Raw genomic sequence first — 23,379 nt, forward strand, 5'->3', positions numbered from 1 at the left:
ATGAGTTTTAGAACATCAAGCACAACTGTGATATAACTAAGAGAGATACATATCTCTCAGAGTTCTAACTTGAAGCCAGTTCCCAGAGCTAACAAAGACCTTGGGTTTTCAATACACCACAGTTAGGTTACTATATTAGTGTAAGCTAGGTAAAGGGCATATGGGAATCCTCTGTACTATGTGTGCAACTTTTCTGTAAATTTAAAGTTATTCCAAAATAAACCTTACCTTAGACAGAAAAAAAAAACAGCCTTAGATTTTCTCCTTTTGGGGAAATGACTACATCTGGTCTTGGCTATGTATGATATAGATGCTGTGTTAGGCCAAAACGCTGTTGTTAAAAGGCAAATATAGGAAATATTAGGTATTGGGCAGCCTTAGTAGTAAAATGTAGTACATAGCTTTGTATCCATATTTTCTATTTTTGAGGAATTTTCCACTGGGTGAGTCTTTTGGGAGCCACCTACTATTGAACCTGAGCCAAGATGCTCCCATCGTGAACTGGATAGTGTGGGCATGTGACCCAGCTTAGCAAACCATATACACACACTCTGAGTCTCAAAGAGTCACATTTCCTCCAGGGCAGCTGAGCGATGCCTGTTCAGTGACAGTGATGGAAGTACAGCGGCAGCGATATGGTGGAGCAGGAGAGGAAATGGCGACACCAGCCACAGAGCCTACTTCCCTGGTTGTTACCTGCTGCCCAGCTTCCCTTGCTTGCAATCCTATTTTGCCAGCACACTCACTCAATGCACTACTCTAGTTCTTTCCAATAAATTCCCTTTTTGGTGTTAGTTAGCCAGTTTGCTACTTCTCTTGTTGGCTATTAAGAATAACTCTAATGATACATCCACTAAACTAGCCAGAGCTTCCATGTGGACCAACTCCAGAGGCACCACTCACAAAATACAGAATAGTACCCCTACAGCTATGCAGTGCAGCGCCATAAAACTCATCTATGTGACAGCAAAAGCTAATTTTTTATTTTATTTTTTTTGCCTTTTTTTTGGTCTTTTTAGAGCCACAACTTTGGCATGGAAGTTCCCAGGCCAGGGGTCGAATTGGAGCTGTAGCTGCTGGTCTACACAACAGACACAGCAATGCCAGACATAAGCTGTGTCTGCAACCTACGCCATAGTTCACGACGTCAGATCCTTAACCCAATGAGCAAGGCCAGGGCTCAAATCCGCATCCTCATGGATATTAGTCAGGTTCATTACTACTGAGCCACAAGGGAAACTCCAAGAACTATTTATTAATGTGTGTCTAAATCACATAACACAGACTAGGAAGATAAACAATATTTACTCACTCAATGATGCATTTGGATAACAAAAAACAATTAGTTGACAATCCTGGTGCTTTGAGCGTGTGTGTGGGCCTTCTAGCACCCGAGGTCTTACCGTCACTCCTCTTGGCTATTTACTACTTGAATAACCCTGGGCAGGTTGTTCAGCAGTTGGAAAATGGGCTAGTAATAGCTTAACTACTCTTCTGTTGTATTTCATGTTCCTTGTCTGGAAAAAGAGAGACAATAATACGATCTTCATCGGCTTGTTGTGAGGATTTACAAATAGTCCCATGGCACAGGGCCTGGCTCAGAGAAGGTATTTGAGAACCACTACGTCCTTTCCCAGCGTTGATACAATTACTTCAGTCTTTTATGCAGACAAGCCCCCTCACCGAACGTGGAGATTATCTTGAATTGCTGTAGCCATCTCTGCCATGCTGCACCTTGAAGTAATAGCCCCTTAGAATATTAGTCCAATGCTTCTGGCTTCCACACCTACAATGCTCACACTGTCAGCTTCCACATGAGTAAATCCACTGTGAAGGGAACGGAGAGGCTGCATGTTAACTTGAGCAATGGACACATATTTAAGCACCGCCACTTTTACATGGAGATGGAGCTTAACCTTATAACTTCTCCATCCAGGCCACCCCAACCTTGTCTACTATGGGCTCTTGACTGAGGGCTTGCATTCATTTGTATTGATTAGCAAAAATCATCACATTCTTGAGTGTGATCAGTGCTGGGTCCTCGAGATAGTACCTGCCTGAATCACAATGATTCTGGCTACTCCAGAAACTTCTCCAGATACAGGAGTTGGGGGGCCACCTAATCCAGTCTGGGGAGGTCAGAGTCATTTCTCCAGAATTTGGAATTACTACCAATTCCCGACCAGTCTCAGTGAAGGAGATGGAAAGGCAGGAACTAATGCGGCTTTCATTTTCCATAAAAATGCAATGCTACTCTGTTGGATGAGAAAAACCAAACCAATAAATTAATAAAACTGGAGAAGGAACTTCTTGAGTTTCCTACAGAAGCCCAGTTTTTGTCAAAAAATTGCATCTGAAATATTGCTGCTTCGGCTTCCATGAAATACCTTTTAGCTTAAAATCCATGAGTTTCTTTAAGTAGCATATGAGGTTCTATTCAACTTAGAAATTAATATCAAGACATAATTTTTCCATTTCCACTCTGCAAAAGAAAACTGCAGCATGGGCTGAGCAGAGGGCAGGTTGTAATGCATGTAGTGCAGTGTTTAAAAATACATGTAAAAAAGAAGTTTCCTAAAAGTGTTACTTGCTCACTAAGTTAAAAACAATGTTATGTCAGTGAAAAGATGTCCTAACCATTCAGCAATGATGTATAGAATTCTTTAAAAACACATATAAAAAAGAAAAGGAGCTCCTGTCTTGGATCAGTGGTAATGGGCCTGACTAGCATCCATGAGGACACAGGTTCGATCCCTGGCCTTGCTCAGTGGGTTAAGGATCTGGCATTGCCGCGAGCTGTGGGGTAGGTCACAGACATGGCTCAGATCCTGTGTTGCTGTGGCTGTGGTGTAGGCCAGCAGCTGCAGTTCTGATTTGACTCCTAGCCTGGGAATTTCCATAGAGGGTGAGGCCATAAAAAGACAAAAAAAAAAGGAAAGAGAGAGAGAGGAAGAAAAGAAACAAAACGAAACGAAAAGAAAAAGAAAAAAGAAAAGTAAAAAAAAAAAAAAGAAAAAAAAAGCACATTTTTGAGGCCAACATTAGAGCACAAATCCCTGAAGGACAATCTGGCTGAGACTCTGGCAGCCTCTCCAATGTCCTCTTTCCAGTGGTAACAACAAGGGTTTGCACATATGTCTCCTGCAAAAGAGAAAACATTTTCCTGCCACTGGAGGGACCCAGGAGTGGCTGTGGTACATGTGATCCAGGCCTCTACTGGCCTGGGGGCTTAACAAAGGCTGGCCTGTGGCCAAGTGCAGACAAAGCAGAGCAAGGGCCCCCTCTCCCAAGCTCAGTGAGCACAGATAGCAATGTTATAGTGGTGTTAACTAGCAAAAATATAGCACCTCACCACCTGCAATATGGAGACGGAGCATCATGGCTCTCAAACCCAGCAACTAGGCAGGTTGTTAGAGAAATCATTAATGTTAAAAATATTTACTTTGAGGGCGTTCCCATTATGGCTCAGTAGATAAAGAATCCGACAAAGTACCATGAGGATTGGGGTTTGATCCCTGGCCTTGCTCAGTGGGTTAACGATCCGGTGTTGCCGTGAGCTGTGGTGTAGGTTGCAGATGCAGCTTGGATCCCACATTGCTATGGCTCTGGCATAGGCTGGCGGCTACAGCTCCAATTAGACCCCTAGCCTGGGAACCTCCATATGCCACAGGTGTGGCCCTAGAAATGGCAAAAAGACCAAAAAATCTACTTTGAGTCATTGTATTTTTTTCATTTAATACTGTGAGATGTTTGTCACAGGAGGTTGAACTTGTCCCATACCTTGTGACAACTCATGGCTATGAGGTCAGTGATCTCACCACAGGTCACCCAGGTGGAGTATAAAATCTGGAAGCCCTGTCCTTACTTTGCAGGACTTATTCTGATAAGAAAAAAACATAAGCCATCACAAATTTCTAATTTTAAACCTCAACACAAAACTGCATTCTAACTTTTACAATCGCATCCCCACTGAGTCCCACTGCCACCTGGCTTTGGTAAATGGCTCTGGGATTGGGTGGGTTACGGAGAGAGGTAACAGCTGGGCGGTAGGGCTCATGGAGGCCCACCCCGGATTGCACTGTGCATCCCTGTGGGACTTTGGGCAAAACAGCCTCTGCTTCATTTGAGAAATGGGGGTGATGCTAACTGCAGGTGGTGTTTTTGTACAGTCAAGGTGATAACACAGAGCATGGGGTCTCTCTTTTTAAACAGAGGAAAGAGAACCTGAGCAGTGATTTGCCTCAGGTCCCCAGATAGTGAGGGGCAGGCTGGGCTAAGACCCCAAGTCCCACTTACATCCTTTCTAATGATATCCTTTCAAGTGTCCTGCTGGGAGGCCAGCAGGCCATTTTTCCAGGTAACAATTTAAAAATCAGAAGCAATTACCTGGCCCATCTGTGGGACCCACCAAGTAAATGACAGCAGCTCTTGAGGATGGGAAAGGTCTTTTCCTTGTTCCACACATACGCTCTCAAGGAGAGGTCAAAGGAAGAGGTGATGACTCGACTCTGGTCCTTGAAATGAAAAACCAAGTGAGGCAGGGACGTGGGCCCCAATGCTCAGAGCCTCGACACAGGCAGGTGGGCGGGCGCCACGCTCACCACCCCCATGGACGTGATGGGCCTCTGGTGGTCCTGAAAGGCTACCAGCTGCAGGCCGTGGATGGTGAAGAGCACCAGCTCCGACCCGGACACCAGCAGGATCACCTGAGAGCCGTGGCCCTTCATGAGGTGAGGAGGCATCATGGTCTCTGGCAGGAGGAAACTTGCGATCTGTCGTCCTTTTGAAATAAAGACACACAGACTGTCATTTCTTCGTAGCAGCTGCGGGTCTAGAACAGACATGCCTCACTTAAGATGGTGGAAAAAGCAATGGCTTTGTGGTCACAGCTGTGTTCAGTCCTTACCCATGCATTTGTTCCCCTAAGTCCCCTGGGCACCGGCTCAGATACTGACTGCGATGCCTTACAGGGGCTGGGAAGGCCCAAGACGACATGACAGTGGAAATGACCCAAGGATGAGGCTTCTGCACTGCCTTCTCCCCTTCCCCATCTAAGACAGGGTGATGTAAGAAATGGCCACATGAGAACTATGACTTTTATGACATCTGCCAAAAACTTGGTGAAGATAATTTTATACTGTATAGTATTCCTTGTTAAAAAATTTTTTTTTATTTGATCATTTCCTTATGGAATTTAGCACCAGGAAAATAAAATTACCTCTTCTGAAGAATTCATGTGTTTTCTCACATCAGACAAAGGATTACATTACACATCCTGTATCCCTTTTTTCCTTAGCTGCCAGGAAGCTCAGAGTAAAATTTATGGTCAAATGATGACAGGAAAACAAATGAACATAATACAAAAGAAAAAATGCTATGGACCACAGGGAAAGCCTATCAGAGGGATGCAGGGCTTGGGAAATAGAGGAGACAAAAAAGGAGATGGATGTGGGTCTTATTTTCCTACTGGATGAGGAGTTCATTAGGGAAGAGAGAGTTGCGGCTTTTATTCACCTTTGTGTGCACTCAGTGCTGAGAACAGTGACTCTGACCTAGTTGTGAAAGAGAGGGATGAATGCAGCAGGGAGACCAGTCAGGAGAGGGGAGAGAGTGGACCGTAGGTAATGTCTGAGGCCCAGGGCCAGGCACAGGGTCCACTACACAGCACACGCCCAACTGCTCAGCCGTTACATAAATCCCAACAAGAAAACCTTTGTTGGAGTTCCCGTCATGGCGCAGTGGTTAATCAATCTGACTAGGAACCATGAGGTTGCAGGTTCGTCCCTGCCCTTGCTCAGTGGGTTAACGATCCGGCGTTGCTGTGAGCTGTGGTGTAGGTTGCAGACGTGGCTCGGATCCCGCATTGCTGTGGCTCTGGTGTAGGCCAGTGGCTACAGCTCTGATTGGACCCCTAGCCTGGGAACCTCCATATGCCTTGGGAGCGGCCCAAAGAAATAGCAAGAAGACAAAAAAAAGGAAAAAAAAAAGAAAACCAGTGTTGGCTCACTATGATTCACTGAGAGGAAAGAAAAAGTGCCCCAAAGGAAACATGAGCAATCTGTGCTGGAAGCATCATAAGGCATGGTGGTGACAGCCCTAATACGGGGATCCTTGCCCACAACATCCACTCGATCCCTGGACTTCTTGGCCCCTAGCTCATAGGTGGTGACCACCAACTGCATGCCGTTGTCATTTCTGTGCATCACCATTAGCCGGGCTGCCTTGTCAGGGGCCCAACAGGCCCTGGACGTCTGCCAGATGGGGAGAGCGGTGGAGGCAGAAGGCTCATCCTCTGATGGACACAGCAAAGAGTGAGTGTGGAACACCTGGGGAGAGACTGCCACATGTCAACACCATCTCACGTCTCCTCACCGGTGAGGGAGGGGACTTCTCCAACCTGGGAGCACTATGAAAACCGCTCCCACAGACCCAACCACCATGACCTTACTTGGATCTTACAGGACTGGCCTGTGCCACCTGTGGACCCTCCTTTCCTGACCACACCAACCACGAAGTGAGGTTAATCCAGCCCAAGTGTGCCCCTGCTGGGAACATGGTGGCACACTGGTCCCAGGGAGGGCGATGTGATGGGTGAATCAAATAAACGGATTTTCTGTTTTTGAGCAGCTGCATGTCACCATCTTGCTTTTGCCTCCAATGTCTTCCTCGGTAATTCCTCTCCTATCTCCTTGCAGGCTGGTTCCAAACACCCGCTTCTCGGTGCTGCCCATAGATCCTGTGGCCTCTCTCTGCTGGCTGCCCTCTTCAACCACTGGCCTCCCCTGGCTACAGGCTCCAGCACAGCTAGTCTCTCCTGCTCTGCCACTGCTCTCTCTTGCTGTCCTTCCTTGGCCACCAGCCCAAGTACATCTTAGAGGTCTTCTCCAGCTGCCTCCTTTTCACCCTAGTCTAATTTTCAAATACAACCCCTGGCACTCAGAACGAACATCTCTGAGCCCATGAATCGCTGGCAGATGCAGCCCCTCACATGGGCCAGCTACATGCAGGCCTCCAGGTAATGGATGCTGTCCCTGCACTGTCAGCATCTCCTCCATGCCCGGCCTGGACCCTCTCTTCCTCACTCTTGCTGAAGTTCTCGGGCCACCAAATACCTCATGAGCCTTTCCACCAAGAAGTCTCTAAGGCCCCAAACCCCTTCAATATTGAACTCTGCCCTCTCTAGCCAGGGAGCTGACCCCTTTCAACCTGTGGGCAACAGGGCAGAATGGAAACAGCAGAGGCTCCGGGGAGAAGCCAGCATTGTGTTAAGTCAGCTGGTGGCCCGTGAAGGCCACCACTGCTCTCAGCCACCACCATCACTCATCATCATCATCCCCATGGGCTAAGGGGCTTGGTGTTACACGAGAAGCTTCCCCCCAGATGCACCCCACAAGCCTAGGGCACAGGACCTACCACCTTGTGTGCACAAAGCCAAGTCCCTTGGGCAAGGGACACAGCCCCACTGCTGACCTTTGGGCCCAAGTCTGAATGTGGGGTTGACGCAAACACCCACTGCCAGTCAGGAGAGCAAAGGAGACTGGTGGGGCTGTTGGGAAACATGCTCACCCTGGAGAGCAGCTGCAGCTGGGGCACCATCAGCATGTAGAGTGCCCCCTTGGCACAGGCGGCCTGCAAGCCAGGGGACAAAAACTGAATAAAGAGCTAAAATGAATCAGAGAGAAAGTGTCCAAGAAGATAAGCGAGGAAGATCAAATAAACGCATAACTGAAGCTCCTACAGAGAAGAAGTTAAATAATTAACAGCCTGGCATTTACAACCCATGTACAATGAAACTTTCTGGAGGTAAAAGAAAACCTGAATCATGTACTGAAAGGGTATATAAACTCCTGGGAAAGTTGAGCTATGATGATACCTACAAACACATCTATATTCAAGAGAATGGATCAAAGCAGAAAGGTGGGAGTTCCCCTTGTGGCTCATCAGGTTAAGAACCTGACTAGTATCCATGACGATGTGGGTTCCATCCCTGGCCTTGCTCAGTGGGTTAAGGATCCAGTGGTGCACTAAGCTTGTTGCATAATTCACAGATGCGGCTCGGGGCCCGAGTTGCTATGGCTGTGGCATATGCCGGCAGCTGCAGCTCCAATTCGACCCCTGGCCTGGGAACTTCCATATGGCATGGAGGGAAAAAAGGAAAAAAAAAAGGGCAAAACGGAAAGGTGGTGGAATATGAGAGTAAAGGTGCCAGGCACATGCCAAGACTTAGAAAACAGGAGTAGTGATCCTGATTAGCAGAAGAGATACAGGATTCAGGCCCCAAGTAGGAAATGAAACAAAAGTGAAGACCCTTTACCATGCTAAAATCTGTAATTCACAATGAAGTAATAACACTTAGAAATACCTAGGAATCAAACACCCCAATCACATTTACAGAGCAGATACAAGAAAAAGTGGAATGAAATTCACTGATAATTAATAAATTATGTGTTTAAATATATTATTAAAAATAATAATAATAATATGGTGGAGTTCCCATCATGGCTCAGTGGTTAACGAATCTGACTAGCATCCATGAGGACACAGGTTTGAACTCTGGCCTTGCTCAGTAGGTGAAGGGTCCAGTGTTGCCATGAGCTGTGGTGCAGGTTGCAGTCGTGGCTTGGATCCCACATTGCTATGGCTGTGGTGTATGCCAGCAGCTACAGCTCTGATTAGGCCCCTAGCCTGGGAATCTCCATACGGCATGGGTGTGGCCCTAAAAAGCAAAAAAAGTATGTGTGTGTGTATATATATATATATATATAGAATAATATATATATATATAGAATAATATAATTCTCAGCCTAAGACAAGCCAAGTAGATAAAAAGTAAATAAATATAAGACATAAACAACATAATTAAGAATGACTAGGAGTTTCTGTTGTGGCTCAGCGGGTTAAGAACCCAACTAGTATTCATTGCAGGTTTGATCCCTGGCCTTGCTCAGTGGGTTAAGGATTGCCACAAGCTGTGGTGTAGTTTACAGATGCAGCTTGGATCTGGCATTGCTGTGGCTGTGGTGTAGGCTGGAAGCTGCAGCTCTGATTTGACCCATAGCCCAGGAACTTCCATATGCTGCAAGTACAATCTTAATAAGGCAAAAAAAAAAAAGAATGACTACCTTTGGACCTCTGCACCCTAATAATGGAGAGCACAGTCCTTACAAGCATACACAGTTAGAAAAACTGAATAAAGGTGTGGCACAATAGATGAAGAATATGGGAGTTCCCCTTGTGGCTCAGCAGTAATGAAACCAATTAGTATCCATGAGGACATGGGATCGATCCCTGGCCTCGCTCAGTGGGTTAAGGATCTGGCATTGCCATGAGCTGTGATACAGGTCGCAAATGTGGCTCAGATCTGCTCTTACTGTGGCCGTGGTGCACGAGGGCAACTAGAGCTCTGATTCAACCCCTAGCCTGGGAACTTCCATATGCCATAGGTAGGGCCCTAAAGAGAAAAAAAAAGAAAGAATGTGACTGGTTGCTGCAGAGGTGCAGGTGTGATTCCTGCACAGTGGGTTAAAGGATCAGGCATTGCCACAGCTGCAGCTTATATTCAACCCTTGGCCCAGGAGCTTACATATGCTGGGCATGCAGCCATAAAAAGAAATAAATTTTTTTTAAATTTATGTATGGCAAAGTAATAAAAACAATATCCTCTGGTCACAATGATATAAAACTAGTAATCAATAGCAATATTAAACAGACAAGACATTAGTATAATCACAAAAAAATGGGAGAAAGTTCATATACACAAAAAGAAATAATACGGGGGAAAATTTTTTAAGCAGAGGGAATTTAAAGAAAAATTATCAAGAGAATATTCTACAGAATTGTGTGCATAAAAAATTGAAAACCTAGATACACTGGGTAGTTTCCTAGGAAAATACAACATATCAAAATGATCTTAGGAGACAGAAAAGCTTGAGCAAACCAATTTCTATAGAAGACAAAGAAAATCACCCCACAAAAAAGTATCCAGCACCAGATGATGAAAAACCTACAGAAATGCGGACACTTATGCCATGTTCATGGCTTAGAGGACTAAATATTAAGATATCTGTTGTCCTGAAATCAATCAATAGATTCAAAGTAACCAAAATCCCAGTAAGCAGTTTTGTAGAAATTGACAAGCTGTCTTGAAAAATTTTAGGGAAATGGATATATTTTCAAAGAAAATGCTGGAGGTCACGATTTAACTATACTCTGCAGGAAACAAGTCCCTGTGCGACTGTCACAAGGCCAGACATACAGATAAGGGGAAAGTGACCCACACATTCAACATATAATACATGTGATACAGACCGTTGATATTTTCACAAACGAAGGTGACGATGTAATTCGATGAGGAAAGGATGGTCTTTCCTACAAATTCTGGATATCCATTTGTAAATAAAAATGAACCCTGGAGTTCCTGCTGTGGCTCAGTGGTCATGAACCCGACTAGTATCCATGAGGATGTGGATTCAAACCCTGGCCCTGCTCAGTGGATTAAGGATGTGGCACTGCTGGGCGCTATGGTGTAGGTTGCAGATGCAGCACGGATCTGGTGTTGCTGTGCTTGAGGCATAGGCTGGCAGCTGCAGCTCTGATTCTGTCCCTAGCCTGGGAATGTCCATATGCGAGGGTACAGCCTCAAAAAAATAAAAGAAAGAAAGAACTCAAAGAAAAAAAAAGGAATAAAGAAAGAAAGGAACTTGACACTGACCTTGCTCACAAATGTAATTTAACTTGAAATAAGCCACTGACCTACACAGAGAACAACTTCCAAATAATGCCTGGGACAGGGGAAAACTCACAAAGCTGAGCCAAGGAGTCAAGGTGCTGCGTACGCATTTGGAGGCCTTTTCAGGTTGTTAGCAGTTCAGGACACTGTGGGTGCAGAACTGAGGTTGCCTGGCCAGCTGGAGCCAGGGCCAGTTCTTGCTCCCAGGCCCACCCACAGCACGGTGGCCAGCACCTGGTTCACACAAGGCCCCCAGACCTTTGAGTCTCCGACTTCCTCTTCTGCTACCAGCCAGAATAAACCCTGTGCCCTTAAAGCACTCATGGAGTTAGAGCCCACCCAGGTCATCTCTCTTTAGCTGGGTAACAGAAATTTCTCATGATGCTATAAGCTTTGACCACTTCTCCTGAAATTCCACACGTTTGCTCAATATATTTTTAGGCCGTATACTGAGGTGCATCCTAAAGTAGCACGGCTGTATCTTCCTGGGAGGTTGACTTAATTATTATCCGGAGATGACCCCAAATACCCAGTAAAGACTAGGACCTTCCAGCCCTCCCATCCAGCATTACTAGCTGGGTCAGCTTGCTTCTGGTTCTCATCCCCGGGGCACACCATTTTCCCATCCTTTTATTTATTTATTTGTTTATTTTTCTTTAGGTTTTATTTTTCTATTATAGTTGATTTACATTGTTCTGTTGATTTACGCTGTAAAGTGACTCAGTCATGCACACACACACAAATTCTTTTTTTTTCACATTGTCCTCCATCAGGTTCCATCACAAGTGAGTGTCTAGATGCAGTTCACTGTGCTATACAGCAGGATCTCACTGCTTATCCACCCCAAATGCAATACTTCATTTTCCCATCCTTTCAATTCCACCCTTCCTAAGTGTTCTGTTTTAGATGAGTCTTATATTAGTTTCCTAGGGCTGCAGTAATAAAATCAGTGGCTTAAAAAAGCAAAACTTTAGGAGTTCCCATTGTGGCACAGCAGGAATGAACCCAACGAGTAACCATGAGCACATAGGTTCGATCTCTGGCCTCAGCAGGTTAAGGATCTGGTGTTGCCATGAGCTGTGGTGTAGATCGCAGATGCAGCTTGGATCCCGGGTTGCTGTGGCTGTGGTGTAGGCTGGCAGCTACAGCTCTGATTTGACCCCTAGCCTGGAAACTTCCACATGCTGCCAGTGTGGCCCTAAAAATAAAGCAAAACAAACCAAAAAAGTCAGCAAAAGCTTATTCTCTCACAGTTCTAGAAGCCAGAAGCCTCAAATCAATAGCCAGCAGGGCCATCCTTCCTCTAAAGGCTCTAGGGCTATCCTTGGCTTGTAACAGCAGATCCAGGGTTGTTTCTGTCTGCGCCTGGCTTCTCTCTGTGTGTGTATCTCTGTGCCCTCTCCTCTTCTTACAAAGATACCACCCATTAGATTAAGGGCCCAAACTAAATCCAAGATGATTTCCTCTTGAGATCATTAAGTACAAAGAAAAGGTACCATTTCCAAATAAGGCCACATTGTGAGGCTCTGGCTCAGGCTCAGCACAGCCACAGAAGCCTCTCTGCTATGACAGAAATGACCTCTTCAGGATGCAGGCAAGCCTGGCCATCTGGGGCACACTCTCCCAGGAGGAAGTAGCTTCCTGCCATCCTCAGACCCTTGCCACAGGCAATGACACTAGAGAAGGCCACCCTATGAGTACCTGGAGAAAGAGAATTCTCACACTGTACAGCACTGCCAGCATCCTATGCCATGGGTGCCTCTAGAGCACTGCACTGCCCAGATCCCACACAAAGGACACAACCAGCACGCCACACAAATGGCTTACCTTCAGGTTGTCCTCTTTGCCTTCCATCTCCGCCAACTCCTAGCCCTGGAGGTGCATGTCCACACTCCTGGGCCATTGCCAGTGGTATGGCCATGCAGCCAGCAAGTGCAGAAACAAAACTCACCCAAGGTTTCCCCTCGGGGATGAAGACCTCAGGACCTCTTGCCTCCCAGCCACCCCAAACAGAAACAACAGTAACATCTGTCTCTGCACATTCCAGGCACCCTAAACTCCTGACTGACAGGGATTAAGACACTCACTTCACTTTACTGTTTCTTATTTATCTATGTTGTTTTTTAGGGCCACACCCACAGCATGTGGAGGTTCCCAGGCTGGGGGTCTAGTCAGACCTACAGCTGCCAGTCGACGCCACAGCCACAGCAACATGGGATCCGAGCCACATCTGCAAACTACACCACAGCTCATGGCAATGCCAGGTCATTAACCCACTGAGTGGGTCCAGGGATCAAACCCACAACCCCACGGTTCTTAGATTCCTTTCCACTGTGCCATGATGGGAACTCATTTCACTTTAAAAACACACAACCCTGAGCTCTTGAGCAAGTCACTGAAGGGAACCTGCCCCCATCTGCTAGCCTTAGATGCCAGGCCTCACAGAGCACCATGTGGCTTACCAACACAAGTTCAGGTTCAGGGAAATGAAACATGAGGCTTTCAGTCATCAAACATCAGAAGTGAATCATAATAAATGGGTTGGAGTCCACTTTCAATATTTGACAGCCGATAGCTTTTAAGGCCCATCCCTCTCTCTTGCCCACGGGCAAGCTGATGAGGGGAACCTGCAGAGAATTCAAACCAGGAAATCCTGGCCCAGGAGTGAGAACCCTCCCTCAAGCCCCACCCCCCAAACCTCTGGGAAAACCAGAGCCTGGAACGCCTCCCTGCTCCCTCAGGCCATTCCCAGAGGTGCCTCCTGGAAGCCCACCCTGCTCTCTAAAGAACAGATTAACCTTTCACACCCCGTGGTCATGTGTGGCATCATCAGGCAAATTTTGGGTCTGGGTGGATCCTGCCCCCTCTGGGGTCCTCACAAGACACGTTCATCTTCCTCTGAGGATTCAGAAGCTATATGCTGTATACTGTCCTTCTGGGAGTTAGACGCCGAGAGATTACTGTGTGTAGCCTGCCTTATAAAGGGTACTGCTAATTGTTCATTTAATCTTCTCGGACAATTCAAGGAACTTGGACTTTTCAGTTCCTCATAACCTTCTCCAAACCTAAATGCTAAAGCCACGTAGTTTACTTCTGCATATAGTTAAAAGTCCACAAGGATCTGAATTTAGATTTCCTCATGTTTCCTTCGTCATGGCCGTTGCTCATCAATCCTTCCTGCTTCTCTGGAATTTTATCTGGGATCCTTTTCCCTCTGCCTGAAGAAGTCTCATTAGTATTACACTGAAGGTAGTTTTAGTTCCTCTGGCTACTGTTAGGTAGATTTTTCTTAGGTTTCCGTTGTCACAGGTCACTCTGATATGTCTAGCTGCAGATTTATTTTTATTTCCCCTGCTGGGGGTTTGCAGGGCCTTCTTGATTCCATGGATTAACATCTTTGGTCACTTTGGAAAAACATCTACCATCATCTCTTCAAATGTTTATGTCCCCCTGCCTCACCTGCTCCTAAGACATCAAATAAATAAATACTAAAATTTTTCATGGATCCTTGATGGCCTTGTTACTGAAAGTGTGGTCTGTAACCTGATAGCATCAATATTCTGAAGAAGCTTCTAAAAAACTCAGAATCTCAGATGTCCCCAGGGACCCAGTGGATCAGAACCTTCCCTCAAACAAGATCCACAGGTGATTCACACCCCATTCAAGTCTCAGAAGCACTGGTCTCTGTCTCTCAGCCTCTCTTTCAACTAACCACTCCTGATACTTTTATCTTCCAGTTCTTTAATTGCTAAATTCTTAACTCCTTAAGTGATATAGAGAATGCACATGGAAAACTGCACAGAACTTAAACACAAGAGCTCAGTAAGTGATCACAAAGGAAATATTCATGTCACCACCCAAGTTTAGACGCAGAACACAGCCAGTGGCCCACGAGCTCCCCTGACCCTCCCCAGGCTTTTGTGTGAGTCAACTGTGCTGCTAAATCATCCACTGAGGCCTAACCTTTGTTATTTGGTTTTAGAATTTCTTTCTACTTGGTTCTTTTCCAAATCTGTTATACCATTTCGCATGGCTTTAAATTCTCTTGAAATTTATCTCCCTGAGCATCAGAACCACCACAGATGTGCTGTTGTCTGTGTCTATTAACTGCAGTATCTGAAGCCCCTGGGGCTCTACTGACATTGCTGTTGATGCTATAGGTTCTAGTTCACCTTGTCTTATCTCATGTGCCTATTTACCTTTAAGTGTGTTTGGAAAAGAGAAGCCTGGGGTGATGTTATCCTCTTCCAGAAAGGATTTCCATTTACTCCCTCCTGGTAACTGGGCAGCTGCAGCCAACACAGGGACTGTTCCCTTTCAGACATGACAACCCTCCCAAAGTAAGACGATTCACAGGGCCCCAACCCTTGTCTATTTGTCTGTCAAAGCTCTGCTCTGCCTCTTAGCCTTGGAGCGAACACCTCCAGGGCAAAAGCAGCCCCAGTGTCAGGTTCAGCACTTTGGAATCTTGGCTTAGAAACTTCACTCTTTTTGGCTCTCTGACTTGATATATATTCTAATTTTTCTAACTGTCCTTCACCGACAAGTAAGTGTGATCCGTGTGGTCTGCCATTCCCAGGGGAGAACCACAGCACTTCCTCTTCATCTAGACCATGTATTCCCAAGTTGCTTTTTATTTACACTTATTATTCCAAAGTCTCCTTTAAACAACTACAGAATTGTTTCTAACAAATCTGTCATCAGGGGAGTTCCCGTCGTGGCGCAGTACTTAATGAATCCGACTAGGAACCATGAGGTTGCGGGTTCGGTCCCTGCCCTTGCTCAGTGGGTTAACGATCCGGTGTTGCCGTGAGCTGTGGTGTAGGTCGCAGACGAGGCTTGGATCCCTCGTTGCTGTGGCTCTGGCATAGGCTGGCGGCTACAGCTCTGATTAGACCCCTAGCCTGGGAACCTCCCATATGCCGCAGGAGTGGCCCAAGAAATGGCAAAAAGACAAAAAAAAAAAGAAAGAAAGAAAGAAAATCTGTCATCAGCTCCTGCTTTTTTTGTTTATGAGCTTAGGTCCTTTACAGAATTAGTTCTGTTCACATAGGAAACTGTCCTTGGATGCCCGCCCATCCTGACGTCTGGGAGGCCAGCTTGCCCACACTTTCAAAGACCTCTTCCCTCTAAGAGGAGGATGCTGCCCCAGGTGAGGGCCACTCCTTGATCTGCTTGCACACACTCACTTTCACTCTTTCTCCTGAGTCAAACGCTCCCTCCCAGTGACTAAGAATCATCTCTCAACCAAATGTCCTCGCAACAGAAGGCCTTCATCACCTTAGGCAAACACTTGCATCCTGTCCAACATGCTTCAGTTTTCCTTTAAGTTGGGCCCTCACACTGGAGTTCCTGTCATGGCACAGCGGAAACGAATCTGACTAGGAACCATGAGGTTGCAGGTACGACCCCTGGCCTTGCTCAGTGGGTTAAGGATCTGGCATTGCCATGAGCTGTGGTGTAGGTCCCAGACACGGCTAGGATCTAAAGTTGCTGTGGCTGTGGCATAGGCCAGCAGCTGTAGCTCCAATTCAACCCCTAGCCTGGAGAAGCTCCACATGCTGTGGGTGTGGCCCTAAAAAGAAAGAAAAAAAAAGGAACAGCTGTTACATTGGGCCCTCACTGAGACTTGAAAAAGGGGAAAGGAGGGTGAGCATGCAGTAGTGAGAAGGAACTGCAAGAGGAGGAAAGACTCTGAGGGAGACCAGGAAACAGAAAAGCTGGGGTGTGCAGACAAAATGTGCAGGTAGGAGTTCCCACCATGGCTGAGTGGTAATGAACCTGACAAGTATCCATGAGGACACAGCTTTGATCCTTGGCATTGCTTAATGGGACAAAGAGCCCAGCGTTGCTATGAACTGCAGTATAGGTCACAGATGTGGCTAGGATCCTGTGTTGCTGTGGCTGTTGTGTAGGCCAGCAGATGCAACTCTTGTTCTACCCATAGCCTTGGAACTTCCAAATGCTGCATATGTGGCCCTAAAAGCAAAAAAAAAAAAAAAAAAAAGAAGAAGAAGAAGCACAGGCAGCCCATAAGGCTGGACCTCACTGTGAGAGAGCAAGAGGCTGCAGAAACTGGGCAAGGAGCAGGCCGCCAGCATGCTAGAGCTGAAGGGGGATGAGGAGTCTGCCCTCTTGTGGCAGGCAAGAAGCTGGGGGGACAGAACAAAACAGGGTGGTCACTTGGTCTGCCACATGGAAGGCCTGGCTTGAGATGCCACCCAACACGGCAGGTCTGATGCAAGTGTCCACAGACCCTGGGAAAGAGCAGAGGCTCCTGAGAGTGGGGTCACTCATCAGCAGGAGGGGGCCCTCTGGAATGTCACAGGCCTCCAATGCAGATGAGGAGCTAGGCAGGCAGAAGGAGGCCTGCTCACACCTGTTCTCTGCTTTCCATACTTTGATCAGGCCCTGCTCATCCAGGGGGACAACCAGCTGCAGTCACAGGTAGGTCACCAAATTCACCAGAGCCATGGGCTCTAAAGGGCTTGACCAGACCTCCATGCCCTGGGCAACAACACAATGAATGGAACAACTTAGGGAGGGCCCATTTATTTCCTAAGTGCTATTTTCATTCATTCACCCATCACCCACTGCGCACTGGGGACATACAGCCAAAAAGGGTCTGATCCTCATCCTCACAGGAAGCAGAGCACAGGAGCCAACAGACACAGAGGTAATACTCCACCACAGAGGAGGAGGTGTGTCCTGTCTCACAGAGGAGAGCAGAGGCTGAGCATGGGTGGGGAGACACCTGGGGGCTGGCCCCCCATCACCAGGAGCACTGAGGGTGGGGTGGGGTGTGCATGCTGGTGCAGTCTGTCTGAAGCACTTCAGTGGTTACCTACAGCTCAACTGAGGAAGGCTGGGCAGGGAAGCAGGTCCCAATACCATCCCCTGATTGGGACCCAGGCTATGCTTAGGACCTGAGTCATGCTCAGAGCTTGGGCTGCACACAGAGAACTTCCACGTGGGGCATCGTTCGGTCTTTGGGAACACCAGTTTTACAAATAAGCTAATTTGGGCTTGTGGATGTCAACAGTTTCTGTTGTGCGTCTGCAGCTGCCCTGCTCGGAACACCCTCTTCCCAGGGCTGTGCCCAGCAGCGCCACCATGGGCCAGGCTTGGCCAAGGCCTGTGCCCCGTCATGGCCATTGACAGAGATGGAAACAACTGATTCCATGGTCTCCCCCAGGATTCTGAAAGTTGGAATGGCACAATAAAAAGCATGGGTGCCAGCAGGCCCATGGCACAGGGCATCCAAGAATCAATACTGTAATTGCTACTTCAGTGTTTCCCAGCACTTTCTCTCCCACCTGGGGTAATTACGGTTCTTTTTCTATCTTGTGCTATTGTGCCAGCATGATCTTTGTCCAATCATGACATCCCAGTGTTCTTCCACTAGTTTCCTTCTTCCCCCTCACATCAATATTCAACAGTTGATTCCTGCTGGTTAAACAGCAAGACCATCACTGGGAGGAGCTCAGCACTGGTGACCAGCTCATGTCTCAGAGAACAGAGATTATTCAGAAAGAATAGAGGTCCTGTCATAGCTCAGTGGAAACAAATCTGACTAGGAACCATGAGGAGGTGGGTTTGATCCCTGGCCTCACTCAGTGGGTTAAGGATCCAGTACTGCTGTAAGCTGTGGTGTAGGTTGCAGACGAGGCTTGGACCCCACATTTCTGTGGCTATGGCTGTGGTGGAGGGGCAGCTGCAGCTCTCATTCTACCCCTAGCCTGCAGGTGCAGCCCTAAAAAGACAAAAAGAATAAAAAGCAACCAACAGAACAACACTATATGATACTGAAAACTAAATACAGCAAGACTGGCATTCCAGAATTCTCAAGCACATCAATGCACAGTTAGCCTAAAAGTAAAAACATCCCACAAAGACTCCCTCATGTTTGGAAGAGCTTCCATGTGAACAGCTGTTTTCCATCATCAATGACTAAACTAGTTTACCTCCTAGTTGTCAGTCAGTGGCCAGAAGATCTGATACACATATCTTGGGACAAAAGAAAAGATGTCACGTTCCAAAGGAGGAACAAAGAGAAAACATTAATAATTTAATGATTAAAATACTTTCCAATTTTTAGCTTTAATTGTTTGAATTTCTGGACTTCCCGTCATGGCGCAATGGCAACAACTAGGAACCATGAGCTTGCAGGTTCGATCCCTGGACCTGCTCAGTGGGTTAAGCATCCAGCGTTGCCACGAGCTGTGGTGTAGGTCACAGATGTGGCTCGGATCCCATGCTGCCATGGCTGTGGTGTAGGCTGGCAGCTACAGCTCCGATTCAACCCCTAGCCTGAGAACCTCCATATGCTGTGGGTGTGGCCATAAAAAGGCAAAAAAAAATTTTTTTCTGAATTTCAAGTTCTAATATCAAAAATGCTTATATTACTATGTTGTTACAACAAAGTTAGTGTCAAATAACAGTGGTTTGTCTATTCACTTTGTCTATCAGCCAGCTGCATTCAATTTGCTGTACAGTTCTGGCCCTAAGTGTTTGGTCCCCCATCTTATACCAACCTCCACTTGATTAACAACACGTCTTATGCTGAACATATACTGTGTAAAAAAGTCTTACATCCCCAACTAGGGAGGAGTTTCCTGATAGTAAGGGCTGTGGTTTATTCCTTCTCATCTACTCAACAGAAATGCAGTGACTACTGAAAGGGCCACCCCTCTCTCCTTCCAGGGACACTCTCCTGACCAGGCCTGACTCTTCCTTTACTCACCGCCACAGTTCCTTGCTCCCTGAAGCCTCATTGCAGACCTAGAGCAAGAGGGAAGAAAAGAGTATATGGTCAGGCCACATGTAATTACTGCCCCCTGCAGGAGCTGCGGAGAGGCCAGAGAGCTGGAGCAGACCCAGTGCCTGCCCTCAACAACACTTGCCCTGGGGAATTAGACATATTCAGACAATCAGATAAAACACCCGATACTGTATGAGAAAGGTGAGAATGGCCAACTCAGTTTGGGCCAGGGGGTTCAAAAGTAATTACTGAGCAACTCCTGAAGGATGAGTAGTTGTCCTCTAAGAAAATGGCTGGGGGAGTTCCCATTGTGGCCCAGCAGAAACAAATGTGACTGGTATCCAAGAGGGCCTGGGTTCGATTCCTGGCCTTGCTCAGTGGGTCAGGGATGCGGCATTGCTTTGAACTGTGGTGTAGGTCACAGACGCGGCTTGGATCCTGCATTGCTATGGCTGTGGAGTAGGCTGGCAGTGGGTGGTTCTGATACGACCCCTAGCCTGGGAAACTCCATATGCCAGAGTGTGGCCCTAAAAAGCAAAAAAAAAAAAAAAAGAAAGAAAGAAGAAAAAGAAAATGGCTGGGAACAATAGGGAAAGGAGCTGGAGACTGGCTTAGACCAACTCTTGTAAGTTATAAGGGCAGAAACAGTGAACCTGAGAACTGTGAATGGAGAAGTGGTGAGCCAAGCTGTGTTGTAGAAGGATCACTGGCTGCTCTAAGAAGGAAGGACTGGAAATGAGTGCAGAGCATCAGAGCCCATCAGCAGGCGGCTGCAATGGAGTAAATTCTGGCACTGGCTGAAAGCATGTGGCAGAGATGCCAAGGTGGTGGAATGGAACTGCTAGCTCAGCGAGGGCACACAGGCCCTGTTCCCACACACTGCTCTCTGTAGAAGTATTAAGAAGAGGCTCAGGGTGGCCCTGGCAAGGGGTCAGAGAGCCATGTCTCCCCCTCCCTCAGGCCCACACCTGCATCCTCCAACTTTGTGGCCTTTCTGGCTGGTCCACCCTGGATTCTAGAGCCTGCACAGCTTCAGTGGAAACCCTCTGGAGCTTTCTTATGGTCCAGACCCTCTGAGGATGCCATCCACATATGAGGCTTTCCAAGCTCTGGCAGAAATAACCACCATCCTCTCTGAGCCCAGGACCCACTTCAACAGCCCTCACTCATCCAAGACCAAAGTTTCTCTCAGCCTTTAATAAGTTTTTGTTTGGCTGGTAAGAATGTGAAGTTGAGGAGTTCCCGTCCTGGTGGCAGCAGAAACAAATCCGACTAGGAACCAAGAGCTTGTGGGTTCAATCCCTGGCCTTGTTCAGTGGGCTAAGGATCCAGCATTGCTGTGACCTGTGATGTAGGCCACAGATGCACCTCAGATCCCTTGTTGCTGTGGCTGTGATGTAGGCCAGTGGCTACAGCTCCGATTCAACCCCTAGCCTGGGTACCTTCATATGCCATGGGTGTGGCCCTAAAAAGACAAAAGACAAATAAAATAAAATCATAATTACAGAATTCAGGCAAGGGTCTGTTCATGTAGTTACATAATCACGTATTTATTTATTTTGCTTTTTATGGCCACATCTGAGGCATATGGAAGTTCTCAGGCTAGGGGTCAAATTGGAGCTGCAGCTCCTGGCCTACACTGCCGCCGCAGCCACGCCAGATCTGAGCCATGTCTGTGACCCACACCACAGCTCACGGCAATGCTGGATCCTTAACCTATTGAACGGGGCCAGAGAGCAAACCCATATCCTCATGGATACTAGTCTGGTTTGTTACCACTGAGCTACAACAGGAACTCCAATGTAATACTGTATTTTAAAAATTTATTGTACTTTATTTCATTTTTGGTCCTTTTAGGGGCCGCACCCACGGGAATATTGAAGTTCCCAGGGTAGGGTTCGCATCCGAGCTGTAGCTGCCAGCCTACACCACAACCACAGCAACACCATATCAGAGCTACGTCTGTGACCTACGCCACAGCTCACTGCAATTTGGGATTAACTCACTGAGCAAGGCCAGGGATTGAACCGGGGTCCTCATGGAGACTAGTCAGGTTCATTACCACTGAACTGGAAGGAAGGGAACTCCAATAATGTATTTTAAAAGTAAATAAATTCATTCACTGCGAGTACATTAAATGTCGGGCCATACACTGGGTGTGTACAGTGATTGTACACACAGTGATGCAAGAGACAAACATTCTGCTCCTAGGAAAAAGTTTAGAGGGGAGAAGAACTGACATGACACAAAGATCCTATAAATCATTTAGTTGCAAGTGTGCTGAGCACACCTGTAGCTTGGGGGGAAGTGCTACTCAAATTAAAGCACTCAACAGGCACTTGGCGCAACCAGTATGGGAGTTCAAGCCGGTGAGCCCGAAGAAGGTGCCACTCCTGTGGAAATCGTGGCTTTCCAGGAAAACTCCAGAAGGGAAATTCCAGAATATTCCAAAAGAGGTGGGATCATTAAGCCAAAGGGGTGAATCCTGTTCACAGGTGCCCAGCACAGGCCAATCCCCAGGAGCTCCGGATGCACGGGCAGCCAGAGGGGCAGAGGAATGGGAGACTTTCAGAGCGAACCCCTCCAAAGGCCGCTGAGGTTACCACTTCGGGGTCCACAAACGTCCTCTGCCAAGTGCGTATTCAGAGCCACCCGACTCCCCCTCCCAGATTTGGGAAACTGAAGTCCAGAGGGGACGTAAAGCATGGTCACGGCAGGACCATGAACTGCGCCCTGCCTCTTGCTTGGGACTGCACGCGCTACCTTGTCCACTTGGGCGGCGCGGAGCAGGTCTTGGGCTTCCAAAAACGAGAAGACGTGATGCCACTCAGGCAAACCCAACTGTGCCTGCATGGTGCCCGCCGCCCTAGGCGCTCTGGCCAGGTCACGCCTTCCCGGTGTTTCTGCCCCACAGGCCAGGCGCCGCCCCGCCCTGCTTCAGCCCCTCATGCCCAGCCCCGCCTCCCACTTCCGCCCCTCAGGCCAAGCCCTTCCAGGTTAATCCTTGCCAGCCGTCCTCTTTCAAGTCCCAAAAGCTTGCCGAACCCCCTTCTGCTTGGCCTTCCACTGGTCTCTACCCTGCCCCTTGGCTCTCACATCGTCCTGACACTCGGCAGACCCTTGCCTCCTCCCTCACACTGACATTCATCCTCGCTCTGACCTTTGCCCTTGCACAGACCAGCTGGACCTTCGGGTGTCCCTGACCCAGCACCTTTTGAGCCCTTGCCCTGGTGCTGGCCCTTACGCAGAACTCAGTCCTTTTCCTCAGCCTTGCCCTAATCAAAACCCTTGATTTTACAAACATCAGACATTTACTCTACCCTTGTCCCTACCTGACCCAGGCACTCTAACACACACTTCACCCTAAACTTTCCCTAGCCCTGACTCCCACCTTCACAATCGCCTTCACAATGACCCCCAGCCTCCCTCCTGCCATGGCACTGGCCCTTGCCCCAAACCTGGTGCCTCCCTTGTCATGGCACCCACCCTGGCTCTTACCCCAGCCTTGGCCCTGATACCAGGACCTCACTCTGGACTTGGTTGTGGCCCTGGCCAAGATCAGATCAGAGTTAGCATAAATGATAACAATGTAAATGTAATGTAAAAGCAAGTGTCATGATCAAGTTCAGTGTCAGAGCAGTCAGGGTGGCAGACAGTGATGAAGATCAGAATGAGGGTGAGTGTCCAGGGTAAAATTCTAAATCAGGTAGGGGTCAAGATAAGAGGATGGTCAGGGTCACAGTGTCAGAAGCAGGTTCGAGGACCAGTGTGAGGCAAGGTGGAGACTCCATCGGAGAGGATCAGTAAGAGGATGAGCGTCAGGGTGAGGATCATGGTTGTCAGGATGGAAGAACGACTGAAAGGTGGATTCAGGTTGACAGTGAATGTC

General features: G+C 47.6%; 1 protein-coding gene across 1 annotated transcript; it reads right to left on the reverse strand.

Annotated features, from left to right (window-relative positions):
* Positions 1-1,695: 1,695 nt before the first annotated feature.
* FBXW12 (F-box and WD repeat domain containing 12) lies at positions 1,696-22,382 on the reverse strand. Its single transcript, XM_047766162.1, is given in 10 exon segments — positions 1,696-1,763; positions 1,766-1,827; positions 4,387-4,514; positions 4,602-4,780; positions 6,116-6,326; positions 7,471-7,630; positions 17,028-17,236; positions 17,865-17,928; positions 19,473-19,510; positions 22,254-22,382. Coding segments are annotated over 10 exon segments (1,209 nt in total). The 5' UTR covers positions 22,344-22,382.
* Positions 22,383-23,379: the final 997 nt, after the last annotated feature.

The sequence above is a fragment of the Phacochoerus africanus genome, unplaced genomic scaffold (assembly GCF_016906955.1).
Source record: "Phacochoerus africanus isolate WHEZ1 unplaced genomic scaffold, ROS_Pafr_v1 Scaffold_5, whole genome shotgun sequence".
NCBI classification, from domain to species: domain Eukaryota; kingdom Metazoa; phylum Chordata; class Mammalia; order Artiodactyla; family Suidae; genus Phacochoerus; species Phacochoerus africanus.